Here is a 15589-nt window from a genome sequence, read left to right on the forward strand (position 1 = left end):
TGGTAGTAGGGGTAATGGTAGTAGTTTAATGGTGGTAGTGGTAGTGGTGGTAGTAGGGGTAATAGTAGTAGTTTAATGGTGGTAGTGGTGGTAGTAGTGGTAATGGTAGTAGTTTAATGGTGGTGGTGGTAGTGGTGGTAGTAGGGGTAATGGTAGTAGTTTAATGGTGGTGGAGGTAGTAGTAGTGGTAGTAGGGGTAATGGTAGTAGTGTAATGGGGGTGGTGGTAGTAGGGGTAATGGTAGTAGTTTAATGGTGGTAGTAGTAGTGGTGGTAGTAGGGGTAATGGTAGTAGTTTAATGGTGGTGGTGGTAGTAGGCGTAATGGTAGTAGTTTAATGGTGGTGGTGGTAGTGGTGGTAGTAGGGGTAATGGTAGTAGTTTAATGGTGGTGGAGGTAGTAGTAGTGGTAGTAGGGGTAATGGTAGTAGTTTAATGGTGGTAGTGGTGGTAGTAGGGGTAATGGTAGTAGTTTAATGGTGGTAGTGGTAGTGGTGGTAGTAGGGGTAATGGTAGTAGTTTAATGGTGGTAGTGGTGGTAGTAGGGGTAATGGTAGTAGTTTAATGGTGGTGGTGGTAGTACTTGTAGTAATGATGATGGCCGTGGTAGTAGTAATATAGTGGTGATGATAATAGTAGTAATAGTCTCAGTAGGTAGTAGGTTGAAATATTGGTGGTAGTAATGATAGATAGTAATGGTAATGATAATAGTAGGGATAGTAGTGGTGTTAGAGTAAATAACAGTGGTGGTGGTAGCATTCATTTGAGCAGTAATAGGGAATACCTAGTTAGTTGCACAGGTGAATGCATTCAACCCAAATATGTCTTCTGCATTTAACCCAACCCCTCTTAATCAGAGTTGCGAGGGGCTTAATCGACTTCACCAGCGCCCGGGAGCAGTTGTCGTTGGGTGTTAACTGCCTTGCTCAAAGGCATAATGGACAATTTTTTCACCTTGCCAGCTCGGGGATTCAAACCAGTGACCTTTCCGTTACTGGCCCAAAGCTCTTAACCGCTAGGCTATCTGCCGTTATTTGACGTTTAGCATATTACTGTCCTCATTATTTATCCTATGTTTGTTTTACTGTCCACTGTTGTCATTCTATTGTTGTTATTCTTCTTCTTCAGTTATTATTACTATCTTATTTCATTATTATTTACAATTGTATTTATTTTCCATAAAACATTTTTATGCATTGACAATTTTTATGCAATGTTTCTCACGCCAATAAAGCAATTTGAATTTTAATATGAGAGAGAGAGAGAGAGAGAGAGAGAGAGAGAGGGGGGTGGATGGATGGAGAGAGAGGAAGGGAGGGGGAGAGAGAAAGAGAAGATGGAAGAGAGGGAGGGAGAGAGGGAGAGGGAGAGGGAGAGAGAGAGAGAGAGAGAGAGAGAGAGAGAGAGAGAGAGAGAGAGAGAGAATGAGAGAGAGACAACCCTACGGCATTAAGCTGAATGACATTTGATGTGATAATTTGGTCCAGCTTTATTTGAAGTTTATCTTATGAAGACTTCATAACACATTCATATAGGCATCATAAGCGCTGCATAAATGGGTCACAAATCATCTATAACCGTATTTCATGCTCTATAAAAGATCAATGTGAACAACTAAATTGATGCTTATGTCACACAGTTATGCCACATTATGAATCTTTAAAGAGCATGATAAACGGTTATAGATGATTTGTGAAGCATCTATGTTGAGCTTATGAAGCCTATGTAAAGGCTTTATGAAGCCTTCATAAGAAGAACTTCAAATAAAACAGGACCAATAATTGGTATGGACACATCTCATTTGATATTTTTGGTTGATACTGTAGGTTAGGCATGACTACAGCCACACATAACACTGGGCGTGATAATTGGTCATCTCAACTGTTATTTCTGGTTGTTGTATTGTTAGGCATGACTATATCCACATATACCGATGCATGTGACTGCATTTGAGTACTAATAACAGCCACAACAACAGTTCCCTAAATGTATTCTGCCATCATATGCATGAATGAAATGAACTTGAACTGGAGGCATTGTGTGTGTGTGTGTGTGTGTGTGTGTGTGTGTGTGTGTGTGTGTGTGTGTGTGTGTGTGTGTGTGCGCGCGCGTGTGTCCCATTCACCTTTCTCCCCAACAAAGGGCAGGGACCAGGTGAAGACGTCCATGAAGTTGGGCAGCCAGTAGGGGTGAGGGGAGCAGTTGAACTGCCTGATGTTCATCACGTTGTTCTCATACTTCAGCACTGCAGCTATAAGGAACAGACAAAACACAAGTTAGATTGACTTAAATATTTACTTCAGTCATTTAAGTTTCATTACTCAAAAAACGTATATTTTTGTAAGTATGAATTCAGGGACAGGAAACACTCTGTAGGTTGCCGACAGAAATATAATGAATAGAGCTGACATGATGACCTGTTCTATGTGTCAGATAATCATTTATGTTCTACACAATACATTTCTTTCTGTAAAGTTATATCCTCCTTAATCTCGGGTTAACCCAGAACTAAAATACCTTTAGGTCAGATGCTCTACACTCTGTCACACCCTGATCTGTTTCACCTGTCTTTGTGTTTGTCTCCACCCCCCTCCAGGTGTTGCCCATCTTCCCCATTATCCCCAAGGTATGTATACCTGTGTTCTCTGTTTGTCTGTTGCCAGTTCGTCTTGTCTCGTCAAGCCTACCAGCGTTTTCCCCGTACTCCTGTTTTACTCTAGTTCCTGTTTTTCTAGTTCCCGGTTTTGCCTGACCTGACCCTGACCCTGCCTGCCGTTCTGTACCTTTTGGACTCTGTTCTGGATTACTGACCTCTGCCTGCCCTTGACTTGTCGTTCGCCTGCCCCCCTGTTTTTGTAATAAACCATTGATATTTCAAAACTGTCTGCATCTGGGTCTTCTCCTGAGCCGTGATACCCTCTCTCTTCGCAACTTACAGGCAAGTGTATGGGCCAAATGTCCCCTCACCTTCTGAAAGATGCTAAAACATGCAAAATCATGATTTGTCCAAATGACCTGTGATAAAATCTGCGCAAAATCTGAACAAAATTACTCGTTAGCCTTTGGATCCCACAGTCTGTTGACAGATGCTACGGTACCGTTTATGTTTACATAGTCTGTCCATGAGAGATTACATCCTCCTGAACAGCCTCATGGAGAGAGGGGGTGTGTATGAGACATCTGACAATTAAACGCATCCAGGTATAATGCATTAGAACTTGCTTTAGAACAAGGCTTATGGTATGTCATGTCTCTCTGTGCATAGTTTCCAAACTGGCTGTTAGTTTGTCCGGATCATTATGAGATTATTACAAGACATTATAATGGGGTAATACTGTACATGTTCATGACAAGTCTGACAATGCATTATAACTGCATCATAATGAATTATACCTGCATGCATTAAGTATAGTGTTAACCCAATTTCTATTGTAACACACTGATCAAATCACTGGTGTACAAATTCATTATGAATGCATTTAGAGTGCCTTCTATTCTAAAACATCCATATTGTGTAATATAAAACCGTCCATAAAACCGTAAATCCATCTCATAAAACCCTCCGAAAGCTGTCAGTTTTATACCACGAGGGACGTTCTACCTAGCAATTAAAACAGCGTTATTAAGTGAAAATATAAAGTCAGTCTGCATTGTGTGCCTGTTCTACACGGCTGGCCCTTTAAACCCATCCTCTGCGCTTCCAGAAAAAGGAGCGCCGAGCACACCCCCATTCTCATCGATGGGGCTGTAGTGGAGCAGGTTACGAGTTTCAAGTTCCTTATTGTCCACATCACCAGCAAACTATCATGGTCCAAACACACCAAGACAGTCACCTATTCCCCCTCAGGAGACTGAAAAGATGTGGCATGGGTCCTCAGATCCTCAGTTCTAAAATTGCACCATCGAGAGCATCTTGACTGGTTGCATCACTGCCTGGTATGGAATCGTCTCGGCCTCCAACCGCAAGGCGCAACAGGGGGTACGGCCCAGTACATCACTGGGGCCAAGCTTCCTGCCATTCAGGACCTCTATCCCAGGCGGTGTCAGAGGAAGGCCCTAAAGACTCCAGCCACCCTAGTTATAGACTGTTCTCTCTGCTACCGCACAGCAAGCGGTACCGGAGCACCAAGTCTAGGTCCAAAACAGCTTCTACCCCCAAGCCATAAGACTACTGAACAGCTAATTAAATGTCTACCCAGACTATTTGCATTGACCCCCCCACCTTTTTTTTATATACTGCTGCTACTCACTGTTTATTATCTATGCATAGTCACTGTATATAGCCTCGTTATTGTTATTTTATTGTTGCTCTTTTATTTTTTACTTCAGTTTATTTTGTAAATATTTTTCTTAACTCTTGTTTTTCTTAACTGCATTGTTGGTTAAGGGCTTGTAAGTAAGAATTTCACGGTAAGTTGCATGTGACAAATACAATTTGATTGGATTTGATTTCAATTCTATGTCACATTGATTCCAAGCCCCCACCACAACAGTCCCAGCATCATTTACAGGGATTTATACATGAATAAAACCAGGAGAAACAACTCGCTCAGCATACGGGCTTGATGGACTGATCGCCTCCATTCCTTAGTGAGAAAACATACACTTCTGACAATGGATGGATGGAGGGAGAGGGTGAAAGGAGAGAGCGAGAGAAAGGGAGAGAGACCATTGGAGAGGTAAGCTGGGGGGATACAGAGACAGAGAGACAGATTGGAGATGCCTATTGGCATGTTGATAGGAAAAGTTGAGGCAGAGACATTTTGAGAACCACAGCAAATCTACTTGTAAGATCCACGTGAGATAAAACAAGGGACATAGTTTATTGGGGAACCGGGAGGAGTGCTTTGGTTGACCACATTATCCACAGTATGCAATACCGCTCCAGAGGTCCATAAGAATGTGCATACACCAAGCTTTTTCTGTGCCAACATGCATGAAAAGGCTGAATTCTCCGGGAGGCAATTGCAACGTACCAAAAATGGGATCAGAAACCGAGGACGTATCTATAACAAGTTGAAACCTTAGACTGTTTACGAGAGAAACACATACTGTATAATCACGAACAAACAAATCCAACAGTTGTTTTGTATTATGAAAAATCAACATATTCTTATGGACGTTTTAGAATGATTATGAAAAAGAAAACATGTCAAAATACATGATGACATGTATGACTTCACAAACTATATGACATTTTGCTACATTGGCTCACATGGCGGTTCCACTAGGATCTGACCTAGACCCGAGCCAATGGTTCGGGGGCTGGAACATAATTACAAATCATTTGTAGACTGCAAATTGACCGCAAGGAGCAGAAAGAGATATAATGTTTGACTGAAACGTAATCATATCAAACCTTGCGTACATTTGTATACGACCACGTCGTGTCTCTCTATTATCCATGGGAATAGTTGGGAACAGATTTCATACATTAAAATCACTCGGAGCTGATTTCCTGGTGTTTACAAGTCTAATGTCCAACAATGAAAATTACTAAATTGACTTGAAAACTTGGGGGGGGGGGGGCCAAATAAAACCATTTGGGGAACCCTGACCTAGTCTGTCTAAATAAGTCAAAGTGTGTTATCACATTGCAACAGGCCAGGGAACCACACAGACAGACACTGTTGCCTCATCCCCTTTATACAGCCCTCTGCTCTCCCTCCCACCTCCACCCCCAACACCCAGCCAATGTGGCCCGATTCGGAGGGGGGGGGGGGGGGGGGGGAAGCTGACACCGAGGTTGGGCCCCGGTGGGGGACTTTCCTGCGTCTCCTGGCGGGGTTTGAGAATAGCAAGTCATCAAACGCGGCATGCCAGCCATCTGCATGTCATGAGTCTGTACAGCTACAGATAGACAGACTAACATTCACTGGGCTTGGTGAGGGGTGGGGTTGCGTGGTAGTGGCGAGACAAGCGGGTGTTGGAGCAAGTAAGTGGTGCAGCCCTCAGTATCAACAGCCATTGTTATGAGCTACTGTGCCTTCTCTTAGATACACACTGAAAGCACAAATCCACCTCTGGAGCGTTTCCACTGCTCCAGAGTCCAATGGCGATTAACTTTACACCACTCCAGCCAACGCTTGGCATTGGTGATCTTGGCATGGTGATCTTCCATGGCTGCTCGGCCGTGATAAGACCACTTCATGAAGCTCCCGACGAACAGTTCTTGTGCTGACATTGCTTCCAGAGGCAGTTTGGAATTCCGTAGTGAGTGTTGCAGCTGAGGACAGGCGATTTTTACTCCCTACGTGCTTCAGGACTCGGCGGTCCTGTTCTGTGAGCTTGTGTGGCCTACCACTTCGCGACTGAGCCGTAGTTGCTCCCGGACATTTCCACTTCACAATAACAGCACTTACAGTTGACCAGGGCAGCTCTAGCAGGGCAGAAATTTGAAAAAATGACTTGTTGGAAAGGTGGTATCCTTGGATGGTGCCACGTTGAAAGTCACTGAGCTGTTCAATATGGGCCATTGTACTGCCAATGTTTGTCTATGGAGATTGCTGGGCTGTGTGCTCGATTTTATACACCTGTCAGCAACGTGTGCGGCTGAAATAGCTGAATCCACTCATTTGAACGGCTGTCCACATAGCTTGGTATATATAGTGTATCTACGCAGTTAGTGGTATATAAATATACTTCTCCCTCTTACATCATTACCAGCCATTCTACATGGCTCAAAATCAAATCAAATTTTATTGGTCACATACAAATATTTAGCAGATGTTATTGCAGGTGTAGCAAAATGCTTGTGTTCCTAGCTCCCAACAATGTAGTAGAATCTAACAATTCACAACAACACACACGAATCTAAAGTAAAATAACAGAATTAAGAAATACATAAATATTAGGAAGAGCAATGTCGGAGTGGCATTGACTAAAATACAGTAGAATAGAATACAGTATATACATATGAGAGGAGTAAAGCATTGTGTAAACATTATTAAAGTGACTAGGGTTCCATTATTAAAGTGGCCAGTGATTCCATTATGTATATAGGGCAGCAGCCTCGAAGGTGCAGGGTTGAGTAACCGGGTGGTAGCCGGCTAATAGATAGAAGATAGATAGAAGATGGAGAAAAAAGTAGAGTAGGGTTGTTGTTTGCAACACCAGCATTCTGGATTTGATTCCTGAAGGGACCATATTTTTATAACTTATGTTGCGAGCTATCTTGCTTTTAATAAATTAATAAAACACTCACAAACGACGATATACATTTTCAAACTAATTTAAGCCTGGTTGCAGTTCCTCAGACAACCACCGGGCATCTCTGTTGCTCTAATAACGCTAACTACTACTGTAGTGCTTCTTGGGGGAAGACCAGACCATCCGTGGGGTTGCTCTAACAGGAAAACCCACTAATACGGTAATGGCGACGCCCGCCTGTCTGCCCTCTCATACATTATTCACAGACGAGTGCCTGCCGAGAAGGGTTTTCCTCCCTTCTTAACGAGGACGGCTCTCTGATCCCCTCTGTCTGGAGGGACGAGGGGTGGAAGTTTGAGTGTTCCTTCCTCTGGCTTAATGCTTCCTCCACTGTCTCTCTGACAAGCGGACTGCCCTACTCTGCTTTTCTCCATCTTCTATCTATTTTTTTTCTGTATTCCACTCATATAACAGCTGTAGACAGGAAATAAAGGGAAATTGGCTGTTTTACATTTGTTTTCACTACAGTTGACTTTTATGAATTTATCATCCCACACATTTTTAATCCAGTTTCTTGTCAAATCCCTGTTGCAGTGGACCAATACAGTAGGCTACAGAGTACAGTGTTAGAGTAACAAAGCAGATTGAGTTGTCAATGTCATTGACCAATAGTAATTGAGGTCTTTGATCATAACTGCAGTTCTAAGAAATCAGATAAATCACAAAAGGATGGTGAGTAAATGATGGATGATGGACTAGGAACGTTTACTGGTTAACTGGTCCTCTCATGCCAAGATTCCCATCCAGCTACCCGACCAGAAATCCAGAAGGGAAAACAGAACAGAGAACATACCCGTTTATGCTCAGACTTGCTCTGACTCTATGGGGGGAGGGGGGGAGGGGGGTCCCTGGAGAATTACCAGAGAAGGTCCCCACGCTGTCAACTGTGACGAGGTGGAAAATTCCCTTGTTCCCTGTAGTCCTGCCTCGGGAATGCCATCCTACTCTTTACTCCACGCTCAGCACCGATCATGTGGCCACATGCCAATCCCACAGGAAACAGAGTCCGAACTCTGACCTCGGGCCATATCTCTGAGCCAGCCCTCTCTAGAGCAACAGCACATCTCCATCCATCTCCATCTCTATTTTCATTCTATCAATGAATAGCAGGAGGGAGCGGGAACTATGTGACTGTCTCGGAGGCAGGTAGGCTAAATGTTTCACCTCGTGATCAACACAACTTCGCAACACCCAAGCCTGAATCCCCAGTCTGACACTTTCAAATCGTCCATCTATTCCCATCTGTCTCCCAGTCACATTTCCAACGGTCTAAACTCAATCAACAACATATGGCAGGGGAAAATCCAGTAAACGTCTGATACTATGTGTGCCATGTTTGGATATGCGTAACTGCTGTCCAAGAGGCAGGCCCAGCGAAGGGTCATTCGCTGGTTTTAGTTGAGCAGCTTGCCAATATAGCATTCAACAAGATAGATTCCTTTGAGCCCAGGTCTGATAAACTGTACTAGAAGTATAAATAGTTGCCACAAGCATATCTTATATCTTATATCACAACAGTATCACACCACAGTAGCTTTAACCCTCTTCTCCTCAAATAAAACCAAACTCCACCTCCCAAATCCCTGATGGGAACGGCGACTAAGTCCCTAGTCACATGTCTTGGGAATTCAAGTGACAAGGGGATTCTGGGGTATGAGGAGCTACTGTCTCCGATGGGGGAGAACCCCTCAGTTCTCGTTTCACTGCGTGACAATCCTCTGCCGCTCCGAAATAGACTTGGGGAGCGGTGTCATTCCCCGTCTTCTTGACTGGAGGAACCCAAGCTGTCTGACACCAGCGACTAAACTTGCCACCCATATTGTTTTTCAGCAGACAGTTTTCATGTTTACAGGTCAGTGAGAGGGGGGGGGGGGGGAGACATTGGCCGAGTGATCACTCAGCTCCAGCTTATGTGGCTACAGACAACTTGACCCCTGACATGAGACCGTGTAGACTAGCCACCCGAGTAGCTCGGTGACGGAACCATCCGATTCCACGATTGATCAAACCCTTAAAAAAATAAAATAAAGAGTTATTTGGCTGTTGCATTACGTCGACTCGGCAATGGTGGCCTTTGTGTTTATTTTATTTTATTTATTTGCCTGCGAGACCACCGGCTGGGGGGTTCCTGCCTTTGTCAGGGTTGCCAAATCTCCACTCTGAGTGAGGTTACACTGACCGCAGACTGATTTGGAGGAGGCTGGTTAATCTGATTCTGGCAACCCCCCCCCCTCTCTCTGCAAAGACTGACGGGCTTAGCCGACTGGCCCCTTTTAGATTTACAGCTGCCATCGATTGGCCATCAATCACGAGACTGCGGCACTCGCAACCGAGATCCCAGTCCAAGACGAGAGAAGTTCAATCTATTACGGTCACTTGCATTTCAATTGGGCGCCCTGCCCCATTCGAACCATATTATATGCCTCATTGGGCGGTTCTTCACAGAAATAACAAATGATATAATGTACTCCTCTTAACTCCTTAGTTAGAACGTCTGTAGGACTACAGGGTGAAGAATCCCATGTTGTTTCAAGAGAAAAGAAAATAATCCTAGAAAACTGAGCACCCTATTAAATACATTAAAACTCTGAAGAAATACGCAATCAGCGTTAAATGCACAATAAAACTAAAAGAGTGGGATGGAGGGGGGGGGGGGGGGGGTGTCTAGTTGTGCAGGAGCCCGGGCTGAGTAATGGCATGCGTTCCTGAATGTGCTTCAGAAGGTCAGCTATTTAAAGCGCTTTACCTTTGAGTTGGCAAAGCTGGGATCAGATATCAAGGTGGGCTGAGATTAGGGAACATCAAGGCAAAAACAAAAACAACCTGGACGGGGCTGTGAACATCAGCCATTGTAAGGCTCACAAAAAAACTCCAAACCGCTCTCCTTCTGTAGATGTCCTTGCAGTAAATCCTACTACACACCATCATGACACATGCCCGCAAGGAAACTCATCACCGGGCTTTGCCCCAATTCACACCTATGCGAAAATATGCCCCCATGAGTGTGTGTGTCAAAAACAGCCCCATTTCCCTTCTCCCATTCTCTCCCTAAATTCCCCTGTGGTTCCCCGATTGGACAAAAAGAGTCGCTCTTGGACTTTTTGTGCTGACTCACTTCATAAAGGTCTGTCTGTGTGTCCAGCCTCCTCCAGAGTGTGCTGGGACACTGCATGCCAAATGGACCACAGCCAGTCCATCCCATCCCCACCCAACCCAAGAGACGCGTGAAACGTTTTGGAACCACGGCACTGTGTGCGTGCTCTTTCCCTTTCTCACTGTCCCCCTTTCTATCTTTCTCTCCCTTTCTCTCTCCCTTTCTTTCTCTCTCTCCCTTTCTCTCTCTCTCCCTCTCTCTCCCTTTCTCACTGTCCCCCTTTCTTTCTCTTTCTCTCCCTCTCCCTTTCTTTCTCTCCCTTTCTCACTGTCCCCCTTTCTTTCTCTCTCTCCCTTTCTCTCTCTCTCCCTTTCTCACTGTCCCCCTTTCTTTCTCTTTCTCTCTCTCCCTTTCTCTCTCTCTCCCTTTCTCACTGTCCCCCTTTCTTTCTCTTTCTCTCTCTCCCTTTCTCACTGTCCCCCTTTCTTTCTCTTTCTCTCTCCCTTTCTCTCTGTCTCCCTTTCTCTCTCTCTCCCTTTCTCACTGTCCCCCTTTCTTTCTCTTTCTCTCCCTTCTCTCTCTCTCTCTCCCTTTCTCACTGTCCCCCTTTCCCTTTCTCTCTCTCTCTCTCCCTTTCTCACTGTCCCCCTTTCTTTCTCTCCCCCTCTTCTCACTGTCCCCCTTTCTTTCTCTCTCTCTCCCTTTCTCACTGTCCCCCTTCTCTCTCTCTCTCTCCCTTTCTCACTGTCCCCCTTTCTTTCTCTCTCTCCCTTTCTCACTGTCCCCCTTTCTTTCTTTCTCTCTCTCCCTTTCTCTCTCTCTCTCCCTTTCTCACTGTCCCCCTTTCTTTCTCTCCCCCTCTTCTCACTGTCCCCCTTTCTTTCTCTCTCTCCCTTTCTCTCTCTCTCCCTTTCTCACTGTCCCCCTTTCTTTCTCTCTCTCCCTTTCTCACTGTTCCCCTTTGTTTCTCTCTCTCCCTTTCTCACTGTCCCACTTTTTTTCTCTCTCTCCCTTTCTCACTGTCCCCATTTCTCTCTCTCTCTCTTCCTTTCTCACTGTTCCCCTTTCTTTCTCTCTCTCCCTTTCTCTCTCTCTCCCTTTCTCACTGTCCCCCTTTCTTTCTCTCTCTCCCTTTCTCACTGACCCCCTTTCTTTCTCTCTCCCCCTTTATCTCTCTCCCTTTCTCGCTCTCCCCCTTTCTTTCTCTCTCTCTCCCTTTCTCACTGTCCCCCTTTCATTCTCTCTCTCCCTTTCTCACTGTCCCCCTTTCTCTCTCTCCCTTTCACTCTCTCTAATGTAGAGGAAGCGTACATTTGATCTGATCACACTGTGTCAAGTACAGTGTGATTCAATTGTGGATTCTCTGTACTGTTTTTCTTTGTTCGCTTTGCTTTTTTGTTTCACTGTAAAGTGTGTTGTGATTTAAAATGCACTTTGAAAAGATATTTACTTTTGTGATGTTGTATGAACATCCGTGTCTGACAACTTCAACCGTAAACTAGTTCAATAGAGTCAGGTTGTGTCGCGAGGCCATCCTTCCAAATCTTATCTCATTGACTGAGCGAAGCCTAACTCTAGGGCAGCATACAACAGAGGAGGCTGGTGGGAGAAGCTATAGGAGGACGGGCTCATTGTAATGGCTGGAATGGAATGAACAGAGCTGTATTACACATATCAAACATATGGAAACCACATGTTTGACTCGGTTCCATGTTTTCCTTTCCAGCCATTACAATGAGCCCGTCCTCCTATAGTCCACCCCCCCCACCAGCCTCCACTGGCAAGTGGTAAATTATCCATAACAAATGAACCAATTAATGCGGTAATGAGTACGATTCACTCTGTGCTTGCCTTTGTTGTTGTAGACGTCTAGGTAGTTGGGTGCTGAGAAGATGGTGATGAGAGAAGGAAACCCTGTCGTCTGGCTCTTCCTGTACATGCGGTACCTAGAGGGAGAGACAACATCATCAGCACCACCACTGTTACAAGAACACTACCTATAACTGTACTTGTGGTCTTCTGCAGCACAGTGTGGCCCTCTGTAGCTCAGTTGGTAGAGCATGGTGCTTGCAATGCCAGGATAGTGGGTTTGATTCCCGGGACCATCTGTATATAAAATGTATGCATGCATAACTGTTCGGGATAAAAGTGTCTGCTAGATTATGTACAGCGGATGTAACACATTATTATTATGTGTATAAAGTCCACGATGGCCCGAGGGCTAATTAAATACATTTTTTGGAAGGGTTACCTGATCCTAGATCTGTGCCTAAGGCTAGCTAGTAGGTCAAGCTGTTTTTTTCTCTTTGAGTGGGCCGGACAGTCTTCGTGGAGGAGCAGTAAACAAATAGGGTGACACGCCTTCTGTCAGTTTGAGGAGGAGCCTCTGCCTCATCAGCCCCTTTTCTCAAATGTTATGGCATGCTTGCTACCAAGGGTGTCACGGTCCTTTGAGGGGGCACTGGCGACCAAACTCAATAAAGTTCAATTCAACACTATTTTTTTGCAAGCGCAGGATGTTTCCTGGGTAGGCTCAAGCGACATAGTTGACCAAGGTGAACGGCTGTAACAGTTAGCGGTGGGGTGGGGGGGGGGGGGGTGGACTTACCCAGCGTCCTGTGCTTCATGGGCTCGAATGACCGATAATAAGTTATTGTGTTGTAGAAAGTCGCAGACAGCAGGATAACTGTTGAAAGACAAGACGACACATGCTTGATTAACGGCTATAATTTGATCAAAAAGCAGTGATTCGATTTCTTTCCCACTGGGCACAGACGTCAAATCAACTTCTATTCCACGTTGGTTCAACGTAATTTCATTAAAATGATGTGGAAACTACGCTGATTCAACCAGTGTGTGCCCAGTGGATTGACACTTAAAATAGATATTCATTCAAGTGTATTTTAATAGCAGGCACCTTCATCATGTAACCATTGGAAAGGGCAAACAAAGGATCCAGCATAAAATCTCAACCTTGTGGTTTCTATAAGTATTCAGTGTGTGTGTGTGTGTGTGTGTGTGTGTGTGTGTGTGTGTGTGTGTGTGCGCGCACGTGCAGCTTTTGCGTACTCATGCAGCTCTGATCAGTCTGAGATTTGAGGTGGCCAAAATAAACTGCCAGCAATTACAATTTAGTAAAGTTTCAGGATTTTCCATGCCATAACCTTTAATTCCCAAAGAACCCAAAATGTGATTTTGCACTCAGTGAGGGAGGCCCTAGTCACACTAGCCGGCCAGCCAGCCAACAACCCCCTTGAAGCCAGTTACATTGAAAACTCCCAGAGAAGGAACGTTTAGTAAGTAAGTGAGTGCACATGAACTTCCAGACCTTGGGGAAACACAACAGAGCTGTGTGTCATAATCATTTCAGAACTCCCCACCACAACAACTTTAGAAGGTTATTCGATGAACCTGACGAAACATGAAAGCAATCATTGTTCAAAGAACCAAACTCACCGTGGAACCGACTCATGTTTATTTCAGTTTAGGTCACAACAGGCAACGCATTTTCCCATTGACAAAACGACACTTCAGCTGTCATTTGGAAATAATCTGACGTGTGTGTTTGATAATTAAGTGCGGGGCTGAAGGCTAAACTCAAGTGTTTGTTTCTGGATATTGCTAATTAGTCTAACAATGGTTGTGCCCTTTAATCAATGTGGTTCTCCATTGCTGAACGCTTTCGGGGCTAAAGGGTTAGCTCACTGCTTTGTGAGACAGGTAGATGGCCTTGCACTTCGGGCCAACTCGTAACAGCCATAGCCCTCCGCCTCCAGTTAATATCCAGAATAGAAAGTAGACAAGAGAACGGGTAAGGTATACTCTAACTTGAACAAAAGTGAACCGATCCGTCTCAATTTGCACTTCCTTGTCAGACGGGTATGCTTTGAGGGGCACAGTTACACTGCAGGCTTCCTAGCTGAGAGGCCTGCTTTGTTTTGTCACTCCAGGTGGACTTACACCTAGAAATGGGTACGGTGTCACGTTCCTTGTTCTGTTACTGATGACCCGAGGGGAGAAAGCACCACCGACAGCGGGTACGATAACCAAAGTGCGCGTGGTTTCTTTCTGGTGTGATAGCATCGCTTCGAGGAAAATAAAAAAGTAGCTCATTATCCATCTTAATTGATTATTTTCACTCCTATTTGTTTCTCCGGGCATCAGCAGATGCTGTTGCTACTGTAGGCACTGCTCGGAAGACTAAAGACATTTTGTGCTGAACGCAATTGACATCTGTTTTGGGATGGAGCGCAGATGTGATCCATCCCAAACCGTTGTGAGAGTCCCTGACAAATAAACAAACAAATGCACATCCTGTCTACTTCAAACCTGACAGTGTACGCTGTGCATCATCTGAACAGACAAAATCCATTCAAGGGCTATTTGCATAAAGCATCTAAAATACCATGTCATTTCCTGTTTAGGCTACTCAAAAACAGTCGACCACACAGTACAGTGTCTGTGCTAGGCTTGAAAAGATGGGGCCTGTATTCATGTGCAATTTCATGCCTCAGTAGTGTGTAAAACAGTTATGAGGGGGCCTATGGCGCTGGGGTAAAACAGTTATGAGGGGGCCTATGGCGCTGGGGTAAAACAGTTGCCAGAAGCCAGGAAAAAGCACCAAACTGATTATTTTCTCTCAGATTGGCGAATTGTTCTCCTTTCAGTCTGGAACTTGAAGCTTGCCCATAAACGCAGCATGCCAGTATGCTGGCAATTACAATGAGCCTTGCAGGCAGATCCAAACGACGACACTGGGAAAAACAACAAGGCTATGTTTCAAATGGCACTCTATTTCCTATTTAGTGCACTACTCTTGACCAAAAGTAGTGCACTATGTAGGAAATAGAGTGCCACTTGGAATGCAAGCCAAAAGCCACAGAGGAATGTAAGCCAAACCAAGAAGACACAGGGGGCTGTTGGGATAGAGGTACAAGAGGAAGCAGCTAACCTGGACTGGAGTTTTACTGTACTATCCTGTTTGAAATGCTGAAGTGTTTATACTACAACAGCAATTATCTGTTCATATACTCTTAAAATGCATCCTTTATTCCTTGCTTCCCTGAAGTAATCACTGATCTGACATGCCCTAACTGTTGAAAGCAATGGCAAGTTTGCTAAAAACCCATCTAGTAATTGTCTGGTTTGTGATTACTTCAAGGAAGCGAGGAAGGAAAGATACATTAGGAGTATTCGAACAGGGTCTATCACTGTCAAATCACTGTCTTTCTTTCGATAGTCGATACTACTCGATGTAGTATACTGAATCCCTATCACTCAGATATCAG

The 15589-nt window shown here is 44.6% G+C and overlaps 1 protein-coding gene across 4 annotated transcripts in view; it reads right to left on the reverse strand.

Moving 5' to 3' along the window:
* LOC110531778 (protein phosphatase 3 catalytic subunit alpha) overlaps positions 1-15589 on the reverse strand; it is a 99436-nt gene that overhangs the window by 23210 nt on the left and 60637 nt on the right. For all 4 annotated transcript variants that reach the window (XM_021615192.3, XM_021615190.3, XM_021615191.3 and 1 more), the window contains exons 7-9: positions 12910-12987; positions 12153-12247; positions 2124-2249 (exon numbers count right to left, since the gene is read on the reverse strand). In XM_021615192.3, the coding sequence (XP_021470867.1) occupies positions 2124-2249; positions 12153-12247; positions 12910-12987 (299 nt within the window). The remainder of the gene's footprint in view (positions 1-2123; positions 2250-12152; positions 12248-12909; positions 12988-15589) is intronic.

This window comes from Oncorhynchus mykiss, chromosome 9 (genome assembly GCF_057628025.1).
Source record: "Oncorhynchus mykiss isolate SJ-2025 chromosome 9, ASM5762802v1, whole genome shotgun sequence".
Classification (NCBI taxonomy): Eukaryota; Metazoa; Chordata; class Actinopteri; order Salmoniformes; family Salmonidae; genus Oncorhynchus; species Oncorhynchus mykiss.